The sequence below is a fragment of the Tursiops truncatus genome, chromosome 13, assembly GCF_011762595.2.
Source record: "Tursiops truncatus isolate mTurTru1 chromosome 13, mTurTru1.mat.Y, whole genome shotgun sequence".
Classification (NCBI taxonomy): Eukaryota; Metazoa; Chordata; class Mammalia; order Artiodactyla; family Delphinidae; genus Tursiops; species Tursiops truncatus.
The window spans coordinates 49,296,819-49,318,249 of record NC_047046.1 but is presented as its reverse complement, the minus strand read 5'-3'; the positions used below and the strand labels follow the sequence as shown (position 1 = coordinate 49,318,249).

Genomic DNA, 21,431 nt, shown 5'->3' with positions numbered 1-21,431 from the left:
ATCTATGCAGTGGAAAGCAGAATAGAACCCTTTGGCAGGCAAATATACAAAACATGGGAAAAATTGGTTTTTAGCTTTCTGACTTGAAATCTTTGGGGAACTAGTTCATTCTTGCCATGCTGTTCCCATCGCAACTCTTCTTTCAGTAAAGGTGGGGTTAAAAAAATATATCACTGCTGAAGTATCTCTTTCTCTAGAGTTACTGTTTAACCACTGTAATATACAATTAAAAATTGTATAGCTTTAAAGTCATAGTTAATATGACTTTCTTTTCTTCTTTTGGTCAACATACTTTTAGCATTTCTGTATTCATATATGTAATTTTACACTGATGGATTGCAACCAGCTTTAACAACTGGTGTATATGCAGTCATAACTTTCTCCATTCTTTTGTTTTTTCTAATAAAGTTATTTATTTTTGCCTGCGTTGGGTCATCATTGCTGCGCTTGGCCTTTCCCTAGTTGAAGCAAGCAGGCTACTCTTCATTGCAGTGCATGGGCTTCTCATTGCGGTGGCTTCTCTTGTTGCGGAGCATGGGCTCTAGGCACGTGGGCTTCAGTAGTTGTGGCATGTGGGCTCTAGAGCACAGGCTCAGTAGTTGTGGCGCACGGGCTTAGTTGCTCCGCAGCACGTGGGATCTTCCCGGATCAGGGCTCGAACCCGTGTCCCCTGCATTGGCAGGCGGATTCTTAACCACTGCACCACCAGGGAAGTCCCTCTCCATTCTTACATAATCACATATATATAAGAATATGATTATATAAGAATATATATGTATATATACCTCATGTACCATATTTATATATGTATTTATGTGTATGTGTATTTAGTCAAGGGCTTATTTGATATTGTTTTGTAAAAGCAGGGTCAGATTATGTAGACTTCCCTGTGCCTTGCCTTCTTTGCTCTACCGTACATTATAGAAATTCCTCAATGTCAGTCTTTAGTGCTTTTAAAGCAAATTAAAAAAAATTACAACTAATCTTTCTACCAAAGAATGCCAAGCTTTAAAAAATAACACCCATTGCCTAAGCCCAAAGACATGGTGAAACTCAGCCTGATTTTTCATTTCTAGAAAACTAACGATACCTTTAAACTTGGTAAAGGTCTGGCTTTTGTAAAGCTTTTCTATCGTTTTTAATTAGCATTTCTTTTAACAAAGGAACGATTTGTGTTGCTAATGAAGAAGTGTGAGGTCCTATATTTTATATCCTAAATGGTCTTCTATAGCTGGCATATGGGAACTTTGACATGTGATGCAGAGTTTTCTTTTGATTTTATGACATAATTTTCTCTTTCTTGCTATATTGAGAAAAGTAGAAACAACTTTTGATATATATTTCTTGATATATTGATAAAAGTAGAAACTTATCTGAGCCAGTTGTGGATTTGAATCATTGCTTGTTCTTTATATTAACTGATTAGGAATTATCCAGAGAAATTGGGTATTGGTCTGGTTCAGCACTATTGTAACAGGAATACCTCGAGCTCTGACTCATGCTAGACCAGAATGATAGCTGGAAAGTGAAAATGGAAGCAGTGGAAGGCCAGATCGTTTTTTAGGTCTTGCAGATGGCACAGTAGCAACTACTCAGCTCTGCTGTTGTGGCGTCAGCTATTAGGGTAACAATCAACGTGACATCCGCTCGTTCAGAGTACTTACAGACGAAGTGGACTCTGCTGCCAGTCTTGCCGCGTATCTGGCGATCAGCCGGTGCTCTTCATCAAGCCGGGTGGAGCTCTCAAGCATACTATTGAGAACAGAGCAAGAGTCAGTCAGGCAACTGAGAAAAGACGGGAATATTCATACTACCACCTGGAGTGGGTTGGCTATTTCAATGTTTCAGTGCAAAAAATTTGATCGTTATACAAAATCCTATTAGGTTAATGACATCAGACCTGGATTCATGATGTGATCTAATATGTGGCCAGGAAGGTCCTTAATAAATCCTACCTTACAAAGAAATCTCCAAAGAGGAGTGACTTTCCTGATCAACATTTCTGATGAAAGAATACTTTCTCTTTAATTTAGTTATATTGCCTTTAACAATTTAATTTCCTTATGACAAAGTAATACACGTCTGAAACCAACATGATAGACAATATGAAAGCAAGAAGGAAGAAGAAACCAATTTGTTCAGCCTCCAGTGATCCCCCACTCCTGGTATTGTGTAATCCTCTTCATTTATTGTAGTACGGCTGGACTTAACAGACTTAATTCTAATGCATAGAATGTGGCGGAAGTAATGGAAGGTAACTTCCAAGATTAGGTTATAAAAAGACCCTGGCTTCTGTCTTGGGCATGTTTTCTCTCTCTCGAGCCCTTCTGGATTGCTTGCCCTGTGGGAAGCTGGATGCCATGCACAGGCGGCTCTGTGGAAAGGCCCACATGAGGAGGAACTGAAGCCAGCCAGTAACCATGGGACTGGATCCCCTTCCGTAGAGCCTTTAGATAAGATCACAGCCCACCCACAGCTTGATTACAACCTGGAGAAAGTCCTGAGCCAAACATGGATTCCTCACCCACGGTGTTTGTTCTTTTAAGCTGCTGAGCTCTTGGGTAATTTGTTATGCAGCAATACACAATGAATATAATTCTCATCTACAGTACTACTACCCAGGTAACTTGCCATTTTATATTTACTTCCAGAGAAGTAGAATTATGGTAGTGGCTTCTAATGACATGAGTGGGAATCATTTAGTGTCTCCTATAAATTTATAAAAATTCTTCCTATTAGAATAAGAATAATCTGACCCCTTAAAAAAACTAATGCAAATAGAAGCATTTTCAACTCTCCTAGAGAGTTGATATTTCAGAAAGCCCTTCACGTAAGACTAAGTTTTGGATGCCACTAAAAAAAAAATTCTGTGAAACATACCAGTAACACTAATCCTGTTAATAGACTAGTTGGTCATAGTTTAGTTTATCAGTTATTATGGTGAGTATCAGGCCAGGATCAAGATTAGAAACCAGTTCCTCTCAATCCCCAAATATACTTATATTCTCCACTGGCTTATATTTAAGCCTGTTCCTTAAAGAAAAAAAGTCAATACTCATGGTTATACGTGAAAAATGACACACTTCTATGCCAATGTTAAGGCTGTAAAAATTATCCACTGAAAGACTTGGATCCATATAAAGTAATATACATTTATATTATTTATTTGTACACTTACATAAAAAGTAAACATGCAACATAGTCTTTCAACCTTTGTTCTAAAGTGAGAAGATGAATGAAAATTGCAGCATATTAGCTATGTCACTTCCAAGTAGCTCTTCTCTGCTTGGTGGAATCTGTTACTGTAACATTTTTTTCTGGTCATTTGGAAGATATTCCTGTTTCCCTTATCTATGTGCTAGTCTATATTCCTCACATATGTAAACTGTACCTGTTCTTATCCTGAATTCTTCCACTAGATGTAGCCCTTTTCTCTAAGTTACCGTACCCTACCTAGAATATTCCTGAATTTCTCCATTTACCAAGTCACTTCTTCATCCTCAGAAAAAGAGCCTTCACTTTCCTGCTGCCTAAATGAGACAATGCATGTAAAAAACGTCAAGCTGGTGTGATGCCTAGAACACATTAAATGCTCAAAAATATTAGGTAATACAATTTTATTATTATATTGCCTCTTGAGTAACCTGTTCGGATTCATTAATGATTCTTGGCTCCTTCAAAATGTCATCTACAATCCAACAGCTATCTAGAGCAGGGCTTCTCAAACATTAGTGTGTATACATATCACGTAGGGATCTTGTGAAAATGCAGTCTCTGATTCTGGAGTGGGGGTGGGGTGGGGGGGTAGGATGGGACCCCAGAATCTGCATTTCCAACAAACTCTCAAGATACGTTGGTATTGCTGGTCCAAGGACAACACTTTGAGTAGCAAGGATCTAGAAGATCTTGAAAATAAAATGGAAAAGTTAAACACATGAAATGAACCCCAAATGTAAGCCATATAAAAGACATCATTTTTCATATCCATATAGCATTGTGATATTTTCACACAAATTCCCTTAAGACAGATATTCTAGGATTCAGGGCTCACCTATGTGTAGTATTAATCCCAGTGGATTGAGATTTCAACCAGCATACACATTTAAAGTTGGAATAAGAAACTATTTTTACTAGCAAAAGGCCGAATTAGTTCTGGACAATGGATGCTTTAAAACAGATGTTTAAAGCAGATGTGTTAGGACTTCCCTGGTGGCGCAGTGGTTAAGAATCCACCTGCCAATGCAGGGGACACAGGTTTGAGCCCTGGTCCAGGAAGATCCCACATGCCTCAGAACAACTAAGCCCGTGTGCCACAACTACTGAGCCTGCACACCTAGAGCCTGTGCTCCGCAATGAGAAGCCACTGCAATGAGAAGCCCGTGTACCGCAACGAAGAGTAGCCCCCAATCACCGCAACTAGAGAAAGCCCGAGCACAGCAACGAAGACCCAACGCAGCCAAAAATAAATAAATAAATAAATAAAAAGAAAAGCAGATGTGTTATAAAACACATCTGCCCTCTGCAGTGGTTAAAAATAATAACTGCATTTCTTGTTACAGCTTCAATGAGAAAGTGAAAGTTTATGCTGTCCTTACTTTAAACATAAAACCACCCAAGAAAGAAACAATTTAATTTGATTTTAACACATTGGTCATTTTCTGGCTGCTGTATTAGAGACCATATGCCTAACTCAACACAGTTTGTGTAGACAACAAGGCCCAAAGCTCCAAGCCCAGGACGATGATCTGTTTGAATGCCTGAAAGTGACTTTGTCAAAAACATTTGTGTTTTGATAAATAAATAATAAAAAAAACCTTGATAAAAAACCTCATGATAAAAGTGCCTTTTATCATGAATGACCAGCAAGTATAAATAATATGAAGGTTATATCAAAAAAAAGCCTCCTGGAAATGTAAGAAGGGAAGTTATGGGGTTTCATCTAGTAAGCTATAACTCATACTTCCCCTGCTTCTCCTGCCTCCAGCACCGAGTGAATGAGGGGTGGAGTGATGTATTGCCCCTTTGCGCACACAAACGATTTATAAGTCCACATGTGCCATTTCAGTACGTTCGCATTATACAAGGGTGAATGAGGCGTTCACCTAATAAATTCCATTATTTCAAGACTTCAATTACAAATAGTCGGAAGTGAATGGCCAATAATTCCCTAAATCATTAAAGAAATACCAATTCCAACATTGTCTCTATCCCTGCCTATTCATTTCCAGACTTTATAATCAGTAATCTTATTACAAGACCATGATGAATTTAAAAGGGTCTGCTGTGTAGACTGCATTTCAGAATAGGGAAAACTATTACGTTGAAAACTCTCCACTTTCTGCCTTAAATACATGGCCAGGGTCTGCTGCTAGTGATTTCAAAATGGCATCTAGGAAACTCAAGTGGCCCCAGCTGAGCTAGGGCTTCCTAAATTGTGATTTAGCAGGGATTTCTGGGAACTCAAGGTTTGTTCACATTTCTCTGGTTTCTCTGCAGGCCTGTTTCCCTGGAAGTCCGGGGGTTAGGACTCTGTGCTCTTACTGCCAAGGGCTGGGGTTCAAGCCCTGGTTGGGGAAGTAAACTCCTACAAGCTGTGCGGCCAAAAAAAAAAAAAAGAAAAAAAAATCAGAATAAATGTAAAAGAAAAAAGTATTTGTCTATACTTGAGTCATGAAGAGATTCACCTATGTTTAAAAAAAAAAAACAAAAAACACAAATAATAATGTGATCTAAAGGGCACCAGAAATACTTCTTCATTTCTCCTTCATATTTTTTTCCATTTGTCTGAATGGTGACAGGAACTTTAGAGATTACTTTTTAAGGTCATTAAGTGTCACTACTCTTTTATTAAAATGCAAATAGCTATTAGGAGGATTACTGCCTGAGAAGGCATTATTAGTTATTACTTAAGTGGAGGATGACTTTCTCAGGGTATGTCCTGTCTTTCACAGTTGGTTGAGAGCAAAATGCCATAGGAATCTTCATGGATAATAATAATAATAAAACAACTTACCATAACAATGGCTTCTCTATAGAGGTGCCTTCAAACTCCTTTATCAAGACCCTGACTTTGATAACCCACTATGTTACAATCGTCCACCAAGGCCATGCCTTCTACCTCTACAAATTCACAAATTCCTCCATTTCCTTCCATTCCAGCTCTCACTAATGTGGCCCAGGCCACCATCATCTCATCCTGAATGAGTGTAAAGTCCTCTCAATAGGTCACTCTGATTTGAGAGTTATTCTTTCCTCCAATTCATTTCCTGTCCTCAAGTCATCGATCTTTTAAAAGTGAAGTTGGCTGTAACATTCTTATGCATAAAATTCTCAATAGGTTCTCATTTTTCAAATTCCTAAATAAGACTTATAAGGTCCTGCATAGTCTAGCTTCATCCTTTACCCCCGTGGCCTTAACACACTTAATTTCCTCAAATGAACCATATTCTCTCTGTCCTGAATGGTCTCTCTGTCTCCTCCACTCACTTCTGCTTGGCTAATTCCTCTTCATTCTGGTATTGGCTTTGGCTTCCATTTCCTGCCCTCATGTCTGACCTCCAAATGCAGGTCCATTGCTCCTTATATATTCTATAGCCCTCTGCACTTTGCTGCCCTTGTTATAGCTGTTATCTCTTTGCTTTTTTAAAAATTGGGGTATAGTTGCTTTACAATGTTGTGTTAGTTTCTGCTGTACAACAAAATGAATCAGTTATATGTATACATATATAGCCTCCCTCTTGGACCTCCCTCCCACCCCACCCCCCATCACAGCCATCTAGGTCACCACAGAGCACCGAGCTGAGCTCCCTGTGCTATACAGCAGGTTCCCACTAGCTTTCTATTTTACACATGGCAGTGTATATATGTCAATCCTAATCTCCCAATTCATCCCACCTCCCCTTCCCCCCATGTCCACAAGTCCGTTCTCTCTGTCTGCGTCTCTATTGCTAAAAAAAAAAAAAAAAGCAAGACTACTTTATAAATGATGTTGCATTCTTCTTGCATTTTAATTGCCCTTTTCACTTGTCTTTATCCTTCACTAAACTGTAACTTCTTTGAGGACAAAATGGTTCAATCTCTTCACCCTTGGAACTTGAGTGTTTTGCACAGTGCTTAGAACATAGCAGGAACTACCCAAGAATTAGTTGGACAAATAAAGGTTGGCTCACTTCTGACATTCTTTAGAAGGTTTACATTTTTAGGATTCTAAGGAAATGTTTTTCTCAGAAGTCTAGTTCTATAACTGAAGGTCCTAAACATTTTACAAAAGAAAAGGAGTAGTGTTAACAAGGAAATGAAAACTCATAAAAGAAGATACTTTTCAATATGTGTGGATAATAATTTCTTTTCCTTTCTGCAGCTTGCAATAAACTTATACTTTTCAAAATCACAACATTTACTGAAAAGAGTCAGTCAAATCTTAGCCTACACATTAAAAATATTAAAGGCATACAATTCAGTGGATTCAGTGTAGAAGCATGCTATGGACTGAATTGTCTCTCCTCACATTCATGTGTTGAAGCCCTAATCCCCAGTGCCTTAGAATGTGGCTGTGTTTGGAGATGGGAATTTAAAGAGGTAATTAAGGTTAAATGAGGTCATAAGGGTGGGGGCCTAATCCAATATGACTGGTGTCCTTACGAGAAGAGGAAGAGACAACAAGGATGTATGTGCACAGAGAAAAGGCCATGTGAGGACATAGCAAGAAGGCAGCCATCTGCAGGCCAAGGAGAGAGGCCTCAGCAGAAGCAGCCCTGCAGGCTCCATGGTCTTAGACTTCTAGCCTCCAGAACTGTGAGAAAATAAACTTCTGTTGTCCAAGCCATGCAGTCTGTTGTACTTTGTTACAGTAGCCATAGTGAACTGATACAAAGTGGAAAATGTCAGAGAACATTAAAAAATTAAAAAAAAATTTTTTTGCCCAACATCACTTTTAGGTTTTTTTTTTGCCCCTTATTAGTTGCTTTTGTCACATCAGTGAATTGCTGCTTCTCGTCTTTATCCACATTTATCACTTCTACCCAAGTCAAGTTTAATACTTTACTTTTTCACCTATTTTATACTCTTATACTAAATGTTCAATTTCAGGGTTAATTTATAATAGGTGATTTTTTTAATAGCAAAAAGTATTTTTCTAGTAAAAAAGATTTTCTGAGGACTCCTAACAATTTTGTTTAGGGTGAGCGGGAATTTTATATCTGTGGCACTATCAATATTCTCCAACATCAATGGACATTTATTGGGCACTTACTGTGTGCCAGGCACTGTGCTAGGTGCCAGAGAGATGGTGGCAAACAAGTCCGAGAAGGTCTGCCCCACAAGAGGAAGGTAGGAGTGAACCAACCAACCAAGGAACCAATGATAACAGTTATGACAAGAATGAAATAAATAGTATTCCATGATCAGACTAATATGGGAGACCTACCTGAGTAGGTAGGTGCCTTTAATCAGAGTCTGGAAGCCAGAGAAGGAGCCAGTTCATGTGTGTGTGGAAGGAAAGGGCAGGAGGAAAATGGGGAAGAATGTTCTAGGCATAGGGGAAGAACTAGTATCATGGTCTTTGAGGCAGTTTTAGGAATTTTTTTTAGGAACTGATGAAAAGCTGATGTGACTAAATATTGTGGTTGAGTGGGAGAACCCCATGAGAGCTGGGGCTGGGAGAGGGGTAGGCGAGGGCTAGATCACACACAGGCTTGCGGCCCCGGTGATGGGTCTGGGCTGTGAACTAAGTGCCATAGGACTCTAGTAAAGGAAGCAAGTGAGCAAGTAACAACTTAGACCTCGTACGTGAAACCCGGAAATAGGCGTCAAAATGTCCCATTTCTTGTACTTGAGAAAAACATAAGCAGGACAGATATCAACCTAATTATATGAGATCAGGGGTCTAACAAAGTGACAGCAATCGATCATGACGTCAAAGTATAGACTGTACCCTTTCACGGTACTGCTTCCCTCCCTTACACAAGGGGCCTTTTCAGAGTTGAGAGAAACGTGCCAGAAGCTTCTGACTGGTAAGTATCAAGGCTTAAAACTATGGTTAGAGTTGGAAGTTCTGGGCTGGTTTGCAACCTCCTTTGGTCTGCCTGCCACCATCTGTCCTATAAACCACTAGCAAGCCTGGGCACTTGATAAGCTTTAGGAGAGGCCAGAAAAAGCCCTCACTGGATAACTCTGAGACCTCTCCTCCCCCAGTGAAGAAGGTGCTTGAAAACCATTAAGGCTTTTAAAACTTCACTTAGGAATTAGGAAGACAGTAGGACTTTGCCCTTGATCTACAGTTTATTTATTTGGCTTATCTGACATCAGAACCAGCAAGGGCACCTAAGAATATCTCTAATTTAGCAGCAAACTATTTACAGATGAGTCAGTTTCCCATTGTGCTAAGCAGTTGATATAGGGGAGAAGGCCCCTACACTGAGTGAATTAGGAGCATATATGAATACTTACAAAAACACACCTTTCAAGCAAGAACAACTATTAGATTTCTCTTTATAGACCATCTCATGAAGGGTGCACAGACAGGAAGGCCGAGGTAGGAGGTGGAAAACAGATGAGACTCAATATCAGAAGACCTTGCTGGCAGGTGACCTTGGATAAGTCACTTGATGTCTTGTAACCGGGCATTTTCTTATCAGTGAAATGGCAATAATAATATCTAAACCTACAGGGCTTTGACAAGCAGATTAAATAATGTGTGGGAAAGGGCTTTGTCATTTTTGAAGCACTTCATAAATGTAAAATTTATTATTCATATTCTGGCTGCTGTGATGAGGTCCAAGAGGCTGAAGAGAAAATTTTTGTCTTTTTGAAGCTTACAACTAAAATGAGAAATCGCAAGGCACAGAACTAAATACATAATTGGTAACTTATGAACAACCACTATTTCTATTACTAGTATGTGCTCAAAATATTTGTTAAAATGAAATACAAATAATACAACGGGATATGCAATTTCAGTAAATAGAGATGTGGTGGATGCAGCTGTGGAATGTCCAGAAGAGCTTTCTGGAGGGCATGCATTTATGTAGGTTTTATAAGATGCAATGTATCACAGTGGTTATGAGTTTGGGATCAGCTAGATAAAAGTTGAAATCCCGGCCCCACTGTGTAGTAGCTATGTGCCTGTGGGAGAGTCATGTAAACTCTCTAAACTGATACCTTTACTGATCGATAAAATGGGGATGAGAGTATTTACCGGCTTATCTAAGGACCAGGGGAAATTATGTAAATAAAGTTTTAAACACAGTGCTTATCATGAGGCAAATGCTTTAAAAAATGGTGGCTCTTGTAATTACTACCATTATAGATCTCACCACAGTTGAATGACGGTTAAGCATCAGAGCTATAATGATGATAAAGGAGGGGAGACATCACTGCATCGCTTACAGAATCCTGGCAGATGTGGGGAATGGTTAGGATCTAATTAAACAGCAAGGAAAGGGAAGGAGCAAACTGAGAAAAGAGAAGTTGGAATTTTTTAAGGATGGAACAAAGTGATGAGAATTATGGAGGGCAGTAGCTTTTAAAACCGAGTCAGCTTCATTGATCAGTCTTAAATTCTGCTTTGTTTTCAAAATACAAGTCACATCTATCTTTCATCAAGTCGATGTAAGGTGTCTCTACTGAGACCGTTTTACAGTCTTAAGTGACCATCAAGTCAATATGATTAACCACTTGAGGAGGGAAAAGGGCTGGGAGTGACAAACTCTGCACTTTCCTCTTTGGAGATTTCTCTGTTACAACTTTAATTAAGAAAAGGTCAAAGAAGAGTGGTGGAAATAACCAGAGTGTGCTAGAATTTTGGACACACACTCCAAAGGACAGGAGAGGACAGGGTGTGAGATCACATCATTGCATTCAGACATGATTGAATCTTTATCGACTATATCCTGCTTTGAAGATTACCAACACAAATTTTGGGGGGGCATTAATTTAGTATTTAGTTCTATTGTTTCAGCTACCATATAACATTGGGGAACCAAATTCACTGGGAATAAGATGAAAACCATCACTCCACTCGTAGTTTTGAGAGGCTGAGATGTAAGAAAGAAAAGGAACTATTCGATCTACAAGCCGGGAAAATTTGAACAAAGAGATGGGCTTAGCTGAAGAGTGCATTTTTATCTCCTGAAAGAGTAGCATATAGTATAAAATTAAACCAGTACACTGGTTATATACATACATTTTTAAAAGTTCAAATTAAGATAAATATATAACTATTAAAACAAATAAATGTTCATCAGTGTATCACCTAAAGTCACCTCATGTACTAATCTTGCAAAAAATAGTTCTAAGGCATCAAGGGAGGAAAGTTCTAGAAACAAAGACATGGTTAACAATACCAAGTGGTGAGGGTGATGAATGCCAAATGTTTGAGGGATGCTTTCTGTGACACAGTAGAAGAAAGGGGACCAATTTTAAAGGCAATTTAACCCATTGGCTCACTTAATAGTTATAATGGCAAAAAATCCATAGGCTCTCAGTTCAGAGAAAATGTATTAGGGTTATTAAGTAAAATAGAATATTTCTAAGGAACTGGTTTGCTAAACATATTTGTAAAACAGTTGTCTAAACTAGGATGAAACGTGATAATTATACAGTTTGTGCATTTATTTTCATTCAAATTGAAAATGTATATTTATTATTAACTAACTTGAACCAATGGGAGGAATCTACTATGTCACAACTAAAATAGAAAGGGAAAAACTCTAGGAATGCCTTTATTCTATTATATAAGGCTATCTGAACTCACACATTTAACACATTGGAAAGTAAGCTTTGAATACTGTGGGACTTGAAAGCAGGCTGTATCAGGATGGCTACCCTGAAACATTTGTAAGAGAAGAGTCGAAAGACAATTTCTCCCACTGTTATCATTGTTGATGAAATGATTTCCATTGTATAATCCCATCCTATCACTTTTCCTCTTCTTCACTTCTATCTTAAGGGAATGCAGGATTGTTCTCCAAATCAGTAGAAACACACAAGTCCTTGGAATAAGACAAATTCCTGCATCACTGTCATGTAGTAATTTGACATGGCACATGTAACACAGAACTGACCGGTGGGACCCAGAGTCTTGCATCTCCCTAGATGCTAATATTTAGCACCTGCTTACATGAGTTGTCCCTTTAGCTAAGATATAAACAAAAATGTGAATTCTATGGTACATTAATGGGCAGTGTCCAAAGTAATATCACAAGACATTTTAATTGGATCAGTTAAAAAAATGCTTTAGTGACACCTCTGGCATCCAGTGACTTTGCCCCGTGCTGAGACTGCTTGTCAAGAGATCAGACTGTTTCCCTCTCGCAGGACAGTCAAGCAGCCAAACCTGCACTAACCATGATGGGTTGTTCCGGAGCATGTTGACATACAACCCGATGAGAACATGTTCATCAGCTAGCCTGTCTGCCACATTCAGACTGTACTGTATCCTGAAACAGGGCAGGAGGAAAGAAAGGGTGTTGTTAGGACAGGTGGACAGAAATAAGCAGGGCAGGTAGGAGTGAGTTTGTGGTCGAAAAGGCATCTAGAAAACCAAGCAAGTAAAGGAAAACTAAGCGATGTTCTATGAAGAAACACAAGCAAAATCCAAGCAATGAAATTCACAATGCCATTTCACTCTCTTTAAAAATAGATTTTCACTTAGGTCAAGTAACTTTTAAGAAAACAGAATTGCATTCTTCAAACCACTAAGGCCAAGAAATTCATTTGTACAGTAAATACACTGAAATAGGTTGCAAGCAAAGATTATCCTTTGGAAAATCAAATCTGAAGCTTAGTCATTTCAAAAAAGGAAAAGGAAATCAGGGAAAGCGAGTAAGAACACAGATGTGTCTACTCAAAATAACTACTTGGTGCTGTTAATGGGGTTATAACAGAGCTGCTTTGACTAAATCAAAGACGGTCTTTCAAACACAAAGCATCTTTGACACAAGAAATCAGCATTTTTAGTTTAGTTAATTCAGGGTTCCAGAACACTCTGGCTTTAACTTACCCTTTGCCCTTCAGCAAAGCTGGAGCAGCCCTAGCCAGCAGTTTGCTCTGCTCGACTTCACTGTCCTTGGGAGGAGAGCTGGTTAATAAGATGGGAAAGCCAAGAAGAGCGTAAACTCGGCAATGCATTCAAGAATAGAAACTGGCAACAGAAACTCCCAAGACTACTTCCAAGCTCCATTTGGACAGCTCTTTCATTACTTTGAAATGTTCAAGATGTTTTCAGATTTCCACATAGCTGAACTAGGAGTAGCAACCTGGCCTGAGAACCACAATTACAATTACACAAGCCGCTATGATCCCAGATTTGACCTCTGCTATTTGCTAAACAAATAGATTGCATATGCCCAGACACAATGACAATTCATCCAGCGTTCATGACAGACTGTACACAGTCCAATAGTTCACTAAGTCCTGCCAGCCTTCAGATCCCACACAAGAAGCTTATTTCTCCAGCCTGCCCTCTATTCTCCGACTTCCTGTGTTGAACAGAGAATTGAAAATTACCTACAGATTGGTGTCATATTAAAAGTGTTTTGCTGCTTTAGGCACAAGTCACCTGACCTTGGCTGTGAAGCTGTGAAGAAAACTTTCAGAGAAACAGAGAAATAAACCTTTGAGCCTTATAAACATATATTCATCCTCCTTCTGTCCATAAATAGGGCAATGTGTGTCCAATCAATGTGTCCAATCAATAGGGCAAATTCTTATCATTTTAGATTTATTAGGAAGAACACTCACTTTAATTGGCAATTTTAATGAAGAATTAAAAAGTTTAATGTAGTTTTATTAAAGGAAAATAGAAATATAAATAATAATAAAGTGTGGCCAAGCCAAAGGCACCCAAAATTTATATAATATAAATGAATTTATAACTATAATGAATAGGCATGTTCATTGGGAAATATGATATTGATTCTTAGTACTATAACTGTACTTGTAATGTGCTTAAAGAGAGCTTGTTCTTTTGTAGGTTAACAATTTGCCCTGCAAAACTGGTGTACTTAAAACTACTCCTTTCTCCCTTCATGGAGAATACAAAAATTAAGTGACTGACTTTGTTTGAATACCAAGTTTTTAATTACTTGCATTGAAATTATTAGATTTTTACCACAAACTTCCGTAACTTTTCAAGAAGTTATAAATCTATATATATATATAAGAATGCTTAATAAAGCAGTTAAAAATCTTAAAAACTTTAAAAGTTTTACTACAAAGTACCACTTTTTCAGACCACAAAGCACAAAATATAGCAACTTATAAATGAATATCACATTAGAATTAGGCACGGTATAATTGGAATTCTTGTTTTATAATAGTATATACTACAAGATTCCTTAAATCGTGAGGCTTCTGGTAAATTTAAAATCAAATTTGATCTATAAAGAAAACATCTAGTATAGAGTAGGCATTCATGTTTGTTGAACATTATGACTTTACTCAGCTTTTCAGGAATGCACCCATTACTCAAAAAGTACAACTGCACACAAACAAAATTGACCTTAACAATGAAATCAATGTTCTAGGAGAATTTGCTTTCCTGATGAAGTTAATTCTTTTTTAAAGCATATTGATCTGCACCTTCAAAGACTATGAAACCTGCCCATCAGGAGCAAATAAGCATCTTAAGCCACTGGAGTTGATGTTTTCCCACCATCCCACCAAGACAGCATTCCAAACCTTGTCTCCTGAAGTATAGCTCATTATCCAGTAACTACGGTCTCACTGCTGCCCAGTCACCTCCCCCAACTTTTTTTTTTTGATAATACAAGATAGATCTACCCACTCTATAATTGATTTCAGATGCCTGTAAAACCACTCAAAACACTGTGTGAAATATTAAGAATTCTTCCCTCCAAATGAAACCATTTCTCTGCCTTGTTACATACGCTACTTTTCCCCTTGAATCCCAGAAATTGTGTTATTTCCTTAAATCAAAGGCCTAATAATTATACAGTTACAACCTCTGATGATGAATGTGCAAGAAGGAAAAAAAAGAAACACGGGGGCTTCCCTGGTGGCGCAGTGGTTGACAGTCCGCCTGCCGATGCAGGGGACGCGGGTTCGTGCCCCGGTCCGGGAAGATCCCACATGCTGCGGAGCGGCTGGGCCCGTGAGCCATGGCCGCTGAGCCTGCGCGTCCGGAGCCTGTGCTCCACAACGGGAGAGGCCACGACAGTGAGAGGCCCGCGTACCGCCAAAAAAAAAAAAAAAAAAAAAAAAATATGACTCACCCATAAAAAAAAAAAAAAAAAAAGAAACACGGGAGGATCAACCACGAGGATATGCTTGTTATAAGTTACTCTGGTGACGTCTTATGGGAGGAAGGTGATGTGTCAATAAAGCTGCAGAAGTGTGTCCCACCACTTACTAATGAGCACTGGCACTGGAGGAACCCTGCTGACATCAGCATGGGCAGGGCTGGTAGCAGGAAGTGAGCAGTTGCCCTGATTTTCCTCTGGTGGCTCATTCTTTCTTTCTCTCCAATTCTCTGGGCCCCTCTCTCCTTCCTCTATGCCACTTGCCTGTCTCCCCTGCTCTCTCCAAGTCCCTTCTTTCCGCAAAGGGATGAGCAGATGTCTCCATATACACGTCTTGTCCTTTCGTTGCCATTTTCTTTGCCTTGGCCCTTGCCAGTGCTGGTTTGAAGGCATCATTTAAATCCTTTCATGTTCCTTTCCTTTCCCACATGAATCCTTGGGAAAACCAGTTCTTGGAATATATGGGGATGATATTCTCTGCATTTATCTCATTTTGCTAAAGCTGTTAGCATCTAGTGCCAAGAGCATTTCTGACTTTTGGTACTCAGTGCCCACATAGTTTCTGTACTACCTAGAACTAGCCTTGAATTCTCCTCCTAATCATTTATTTCTGGGAAGCAGAAAACATGACCATGTATAGAGGAAGCCAAGTGCATGATGAAAACAAGAATTAAAAAAAGCACTCTTTCTAAATGAAATGGATCAAGAACTTAGAGAGCAGACCAGGAGGCAGGTTTCACTTAAAACTTGGGTCTATAAAGACTGTTCACATGAAGTATCTTCACCAGAATTTCTTCTGCAGCTCCCAAGGAGCTTGAAGAAGGGAAGCAAAGTGAAAAAAATTTTCTCCTGAGTTGTTGCAAAGGTAGTGACATCAGGTAATTTATGATAATCTCTTCAAAGCAAGGTACACTCACGATATTTTGTAGAATAATTTGGATGTTTAAACTTTCATTTTGCAGCTCTGGCAGTCTGCTTGGAGAAGTTTGGTGATATTTCCAATTCGTTGTGGGCTTTGGGATCAGGCAACACTGGAACCTAGGGCCTTATCAAGAAGTGACTGCTTCCAGCATGTCAGTGCATCCAAACGTGCCAATGGCTTTCCTGCAGCTCTAGCTCTGGAAACTTCTCCATCTTCTGCATGCCCCGTCTTCAAATTTAAATGCATTCCTCCTTTTAACCTCGGAAACTGCTAACGACCTGGGGCTCCTCTTGACTGTGGGTGATAAATCTTTTCTAATCTGAGTCCCAAGGAGAAGCAATGCTACCATCCCTAAAATTGTGTGTATACACGTCTCTTTTCTTATTGTCGTTATTTTCTTTTCACCAGGCCCTGCCAATGTATAAACACCTCCTTCAGCACACATATTTTCATTATTGGGTGTGGTTGACAATCATACCTGGAGGGTATGACAAGGTGAAATTTGAATTTCATGTGTTCTGCTGAAAGAAAAGAGGCTGGAAATATTCCTTTAGATTATTCTTTTCTAAAAAAAAAATTCTCTTATTTTCTCACCAATTCCTTTTTATACTCTGGAAAAGAACATATGTAAAGATAAATGGCCTTCTTCAAAAATTTTCATACATACACACACACACACACACACACACACACACACACACACACACACACTGGCATAATGCGTTCTGGAAGATTAGTACAATTTCAAAATATTTCATATTTATTTATTTAAATTCACCCTTTTGTTTTGGAGAATGACAACTGATGCCAGGATTTTGCTTAAGTGCAAACATTTTGGGGGTACTCTAAGCTAACAAAATCACACACAAATGCTCCCTGGATTTTTGCTTAAACTGCCATATAGTTTTGAAAACCACTTCTGCTTATGCTGTGTTATTACATTAGCTCTGACCAAATATTTTTTTCTTTTATTGAACAGGAAAATAAAAGGATTTAAATAAAAGTCCTGCACAGAGCAACAATATAATATAAACAAACTATGTCATGTGGCATGATTATCATCACAATGGTTAAATGGAAAATGATATTTGAACCATGGCAAATTAAGAAGAGAGATTTACATTTTTACTGATTCTTAAATGATTGATAAACTTGTTGGTGTTTGGGCTTTGTGAAGAATGACTTGTAAACTTGGCTCCCTCCTTAGCTGACTGTCAATTGGGAATAACATTTTGCTTCTCAATGTAATTAAAACAATCTATACCGAGGTCATCAAACTAATTTAAATAAATTAGTTTTAAATAAAAAAGAGTCCAGAAGTCAGTTTCACCAAGAGATAATTTCTTGAAAAACTCTTTTTCCCCTTTCGTTTTCTAGCTTTCAACATCTTTGATCTGAAACATAAAATACCTGCCACACGCAAATCAGCAAACAAGCATTAAAAAATAGCTTAGTGTCTCAGTGGGAAAATGATTTGTCATCAATTCAGGCTGGCATGAAAGTCAAACCTCCTTAAGCAGATACCGTGGAAGAAATAATAATTCTTAGGTCATATTTGATTCACTACATTTACTATGCTGTCCCCCAGATAGTATCAAGCTGTATCAATTGTGTTTTTGCCAAAAGATGCTCTAGAAAACTTTGCTGGGTACAGAGCACACACAGACAGCAGCTAAAGCAACTCTAGTAAGAGAATAAAGGTTATCAAAGTGAAGAAGAGGTGACAGCAGATTTAAGTACACACTAACATTTTAGTATAGGAAATAGAGTTGAGTGCGAAGACCAGTTTAATTCAGGTTCGAAAAAAATCTAGCATGTTAGTGGAGCTCTGGGGCTACATGGAATAAATAATTACTTGCAGAGAGTGTTTATTTCAAATTTCATACAACATGCCCAGAAAGTGTGGAAAGAATGAAGAAATCTTCAGTTGAGGTTGATTTATAAATGCATCTATTTTATGATGCTGATTTATAAATTTACCTTCTTTCCTGACTGAAAAGGGATGGACTTTCATCTTAGAAAATACTGAGCATGGAGAAAACTGATTTTCAGAAGCAAAGTCTGAATTCAGTACCTCAATTTTATTTCTATTCACTTTTGATTACCAAAACACAAATGTTTAAAATTTAGTTTGAACATTACATGTCAGATTAAAAATCTGGATTAGGGAAAGCAGAGTATTTGAAAAAACTGAAAAAGACACATGAATTAGCCTTTCTGTGGCTAATCAACCAACTGAACAAACAATTCAACCAACTGAACAACCAGTCAACCCACAAAAATAACTCACAAAGGCTGTTCCATTGGGAAGAATCAGGATTTTGAAAGTGCGTAGGGAAGGCAGTGTATCTTCCCCATAGGCACCCCTGGACCTAATACAGTATTAGTAATTAACCAAATGCTTTTCAGACAAACCAGAAAATAGCATATTAGATTGTGTTCAACACACTCTATGAATCATAAGCAATGTTCTCATATTTGGGAGAGTGATCAGTTCTGGCTAGATATAATAGCCAAAGTGATTCTTTTTGTGAGTGGTTAAGACTTGAGAGGTTGCATTTATAAAAATATCTGTAAAATCCTTAAGAGAAGTTTCTAAAACTGGAGGTAAAAGTATCTAGCCATTCAAATTTTTAGAATGTCCTTATTGTAGCTAATGAAGAAATGGCCATAATGGCCATAACTAATGAAATATTTTCCAAATGGAAAGGACTGGTCAGCTCTCTCTCACGTAAATGAGGTGAGGATTTTGGCAAGATAATTAAGATTTTACAGAGGGGGCCTGATGCCAACAGCAGAAGCTCAAAGGCATAATGCTGTGTGCAGTGAGGGGGAGAAGGCCTTTGTGGTCAGCTCTTGCAATAATATTTGCCATAATGGCAGGCTAGCTTTCATAAGCTTAATGTTGGCTGCCCAATCATACATCATATATTGGCGTTCTCTTCCTAGTGGTAATGATAAATTTCCATCGATCTAGTTGTTCTTTTCCTATAAATTCATGCATTTATAAGAAAACAATCTAGGTTTAGGGATATAGTTATGATCAAGAAAATGAATGAAGTGAATTTGTCCATGAATTGTGTCATTTGATCCATACTGTGCCTAACTGCTAATCAGCATTGAGTACACACACACACACACACACACACACACACACACACACACACACACACACGAAGACTTCAAAGGGTTAAGGGAGAGTGCCTTTGAGAATTCCCTCTTTTAAGTTAAGGGAAAAGTGACTCAAGGATATAGCTAGAAACGGATATCAGAACAGGGGATGGGGCAGATGGTGGTAGTATACCCTCATAAATCTGTGTGAGTTAGGTTACCAGGATGTCAAAAGACTTCAAAGATAGGCCCTAGTGCCTTTTGAAGATCAAAGTGTATGCTTGCAAAGGACTCTATGTGAGGAATGCCAGGAGTTTGTAGCGAGGATTCTGGAGTAGTGATTTCAATTCATCCTTATTCTGCTTTATCTCTGTAAGATCTGTCACAATACCAAAGACCAAAAACTCAGGCTAAATAAAGTATCTGCACGGTAAACTTCCTTACTTTTTTAATGCAGCCTCAACACTGACCAGCACCACTCTTGGCTTGTTTAGGTTTTAGTTTTTATCCGGTTTTAACAGGGGCAGTTGGGGTGGGGTAGGAGTGAGGGCAGAGCTCTAGGTCCTATTTCTTTGGTTAAGTTCCAACTGTAGGAAGATTAGGGGCTTTAACTTATGCCTACATTTGGCTTGATGGTTTCCATCAACCTTAGCATATGGACGTGGCTAAGAAATAAACAGGGGATCACCACCAGCATTATCAACTGGTAGAAATTAAACACTAAGAGCATGAAATTGGTTGTGAAATTGCTACCTTAATAGGAATCAGACTGCCCTACCTGGGGGAAAATGGCCCAAGCCCAGGAGGACAGAAAGATGTAAATCCTCAAGTCTTTTACTGTAATATGGTCCAACCATGTGATGTTGTCCTGATCTCACACAGTTAGTGCTAAAATCATTCCAAGAGACTCTTTAATACAAGAGTCTAAGGAATCACCATCTGGGGTCTCGCAAACTGTACCAAAGCAGAGAATCGTCCAAAGAAGGAGATCCAACATGGTACTCTTCATATTTACTCATCTCATACATACTGGCATGAAGACATAAAATCAATAAAAGAAGTGGAAAAGTGGAAAAGAGAAAAAGAGCTGACCAGTCCAGCTCAAGTTGGAAATTCTCAAAGGAATCTCATGAAACCCCAGAAGACCTGTATCTCCACCAAAGCATACTACAAGAGGATTTTAGTGATGAAGCAGGACTAGCGGTCTAGCTACGGAACTACTACTATGATTAGTGCTTCAGGGCTGGGATACTGACCGTGCGCTGTGGTCAAGCTGATTTACATACAGCTTTATGAGTGAATGCTCCTCAGCCACAGGGCTGGATGCACTCATCCCCTCAGGTAACCTGAGGGATGCAAACAATGAGACCCCGTTAAAACCTCCCATGGACAGAGCAAGGCCCACTCAGAGAGGAAAGACGTTCAGTGTACACAGCTTTATTGAACGGCACCCTTAAAACAGAAACCAGAGGCCAACCTCCGTGACGATAGGAAGAACTGCGAACTTTAAACAACGTGCTTGAGGTTCAGAGGGAACATTCCAGAAGGACTGAAAATGGGAAGAAAGGGAAATGATCATATTTTGGGGCACCGTGCCCCCTGGAGGAACCAGAACAGCTCAAAATATTATAGGAATATTTTAGAGTAGAAGAAGCCATGTTATCCATCTAGACGCATCCATCATAAAGCACCGTCCAAGCTGAAATGATATAAAATGACCTTCAGTAAGGATGGGGTCTATCTCTGCTTGACATTTGCAGAATGCAGAGCTTCCTAATAAAAGCATATCTTTGTTAACATCACGCCAGATCGTCCCAAGATAGAGGCACAGGCCCATGTTTCTAATAGACTTTACAGTTTATGATTTTGTCTTAGAAAATGTGGTTTAATCTGCTGGTGGCTCTGAAAAGAAGTGCTGAAAGGAATAAACTGGGCTTCAACCATAGGATTTAACTGTGGATGTTATGCAGTTCAATTGCCTTCCCATTTCTGTCTGTGACAGACTTGCTTAATTTATAGCGGGAAACACCATTCTGTTTATTCTGCTGATTACAATTATGGGGAACACCTTCATCTCAGGTTCCTGCTGATGGACAAATCCAGGAACTCGGAGAAAAAAATCAACAGTGTTCTGAGTC

General features: G+C 38.8%; 1 protein-coding gene across 7 annotated transcripts in view; it reads right to left on the bottom strand.

The window, feature by feature from the left end:
• Positions 1 to 21,431, bottom strand: part of DTNA (dystrobrevin alpha) — a 279,329-nt gene that overhangs the window by 36,550 nt on the left and 221,348 nt on the right. For 6 of the 7 annotated variants that reach the window (XM_073790646.1, XM_073790647.1, XM_073790643.1 and 3 more), the window contains exon 12: positions 1,665 to 1,752. In XM_073790646.1, coding sequence (XP_073646747.1) covers positions 1,665 to 1,752 — 88 coding nt within the window. Of the gene's footprint in view, positions 1 to 1,664; positions 1,753 to 20,719; positions 20,993 to 21,431 lie in introns of those variants that run through there. The other variant, XM_073790648.1, reaches the window with a different exon arrangement.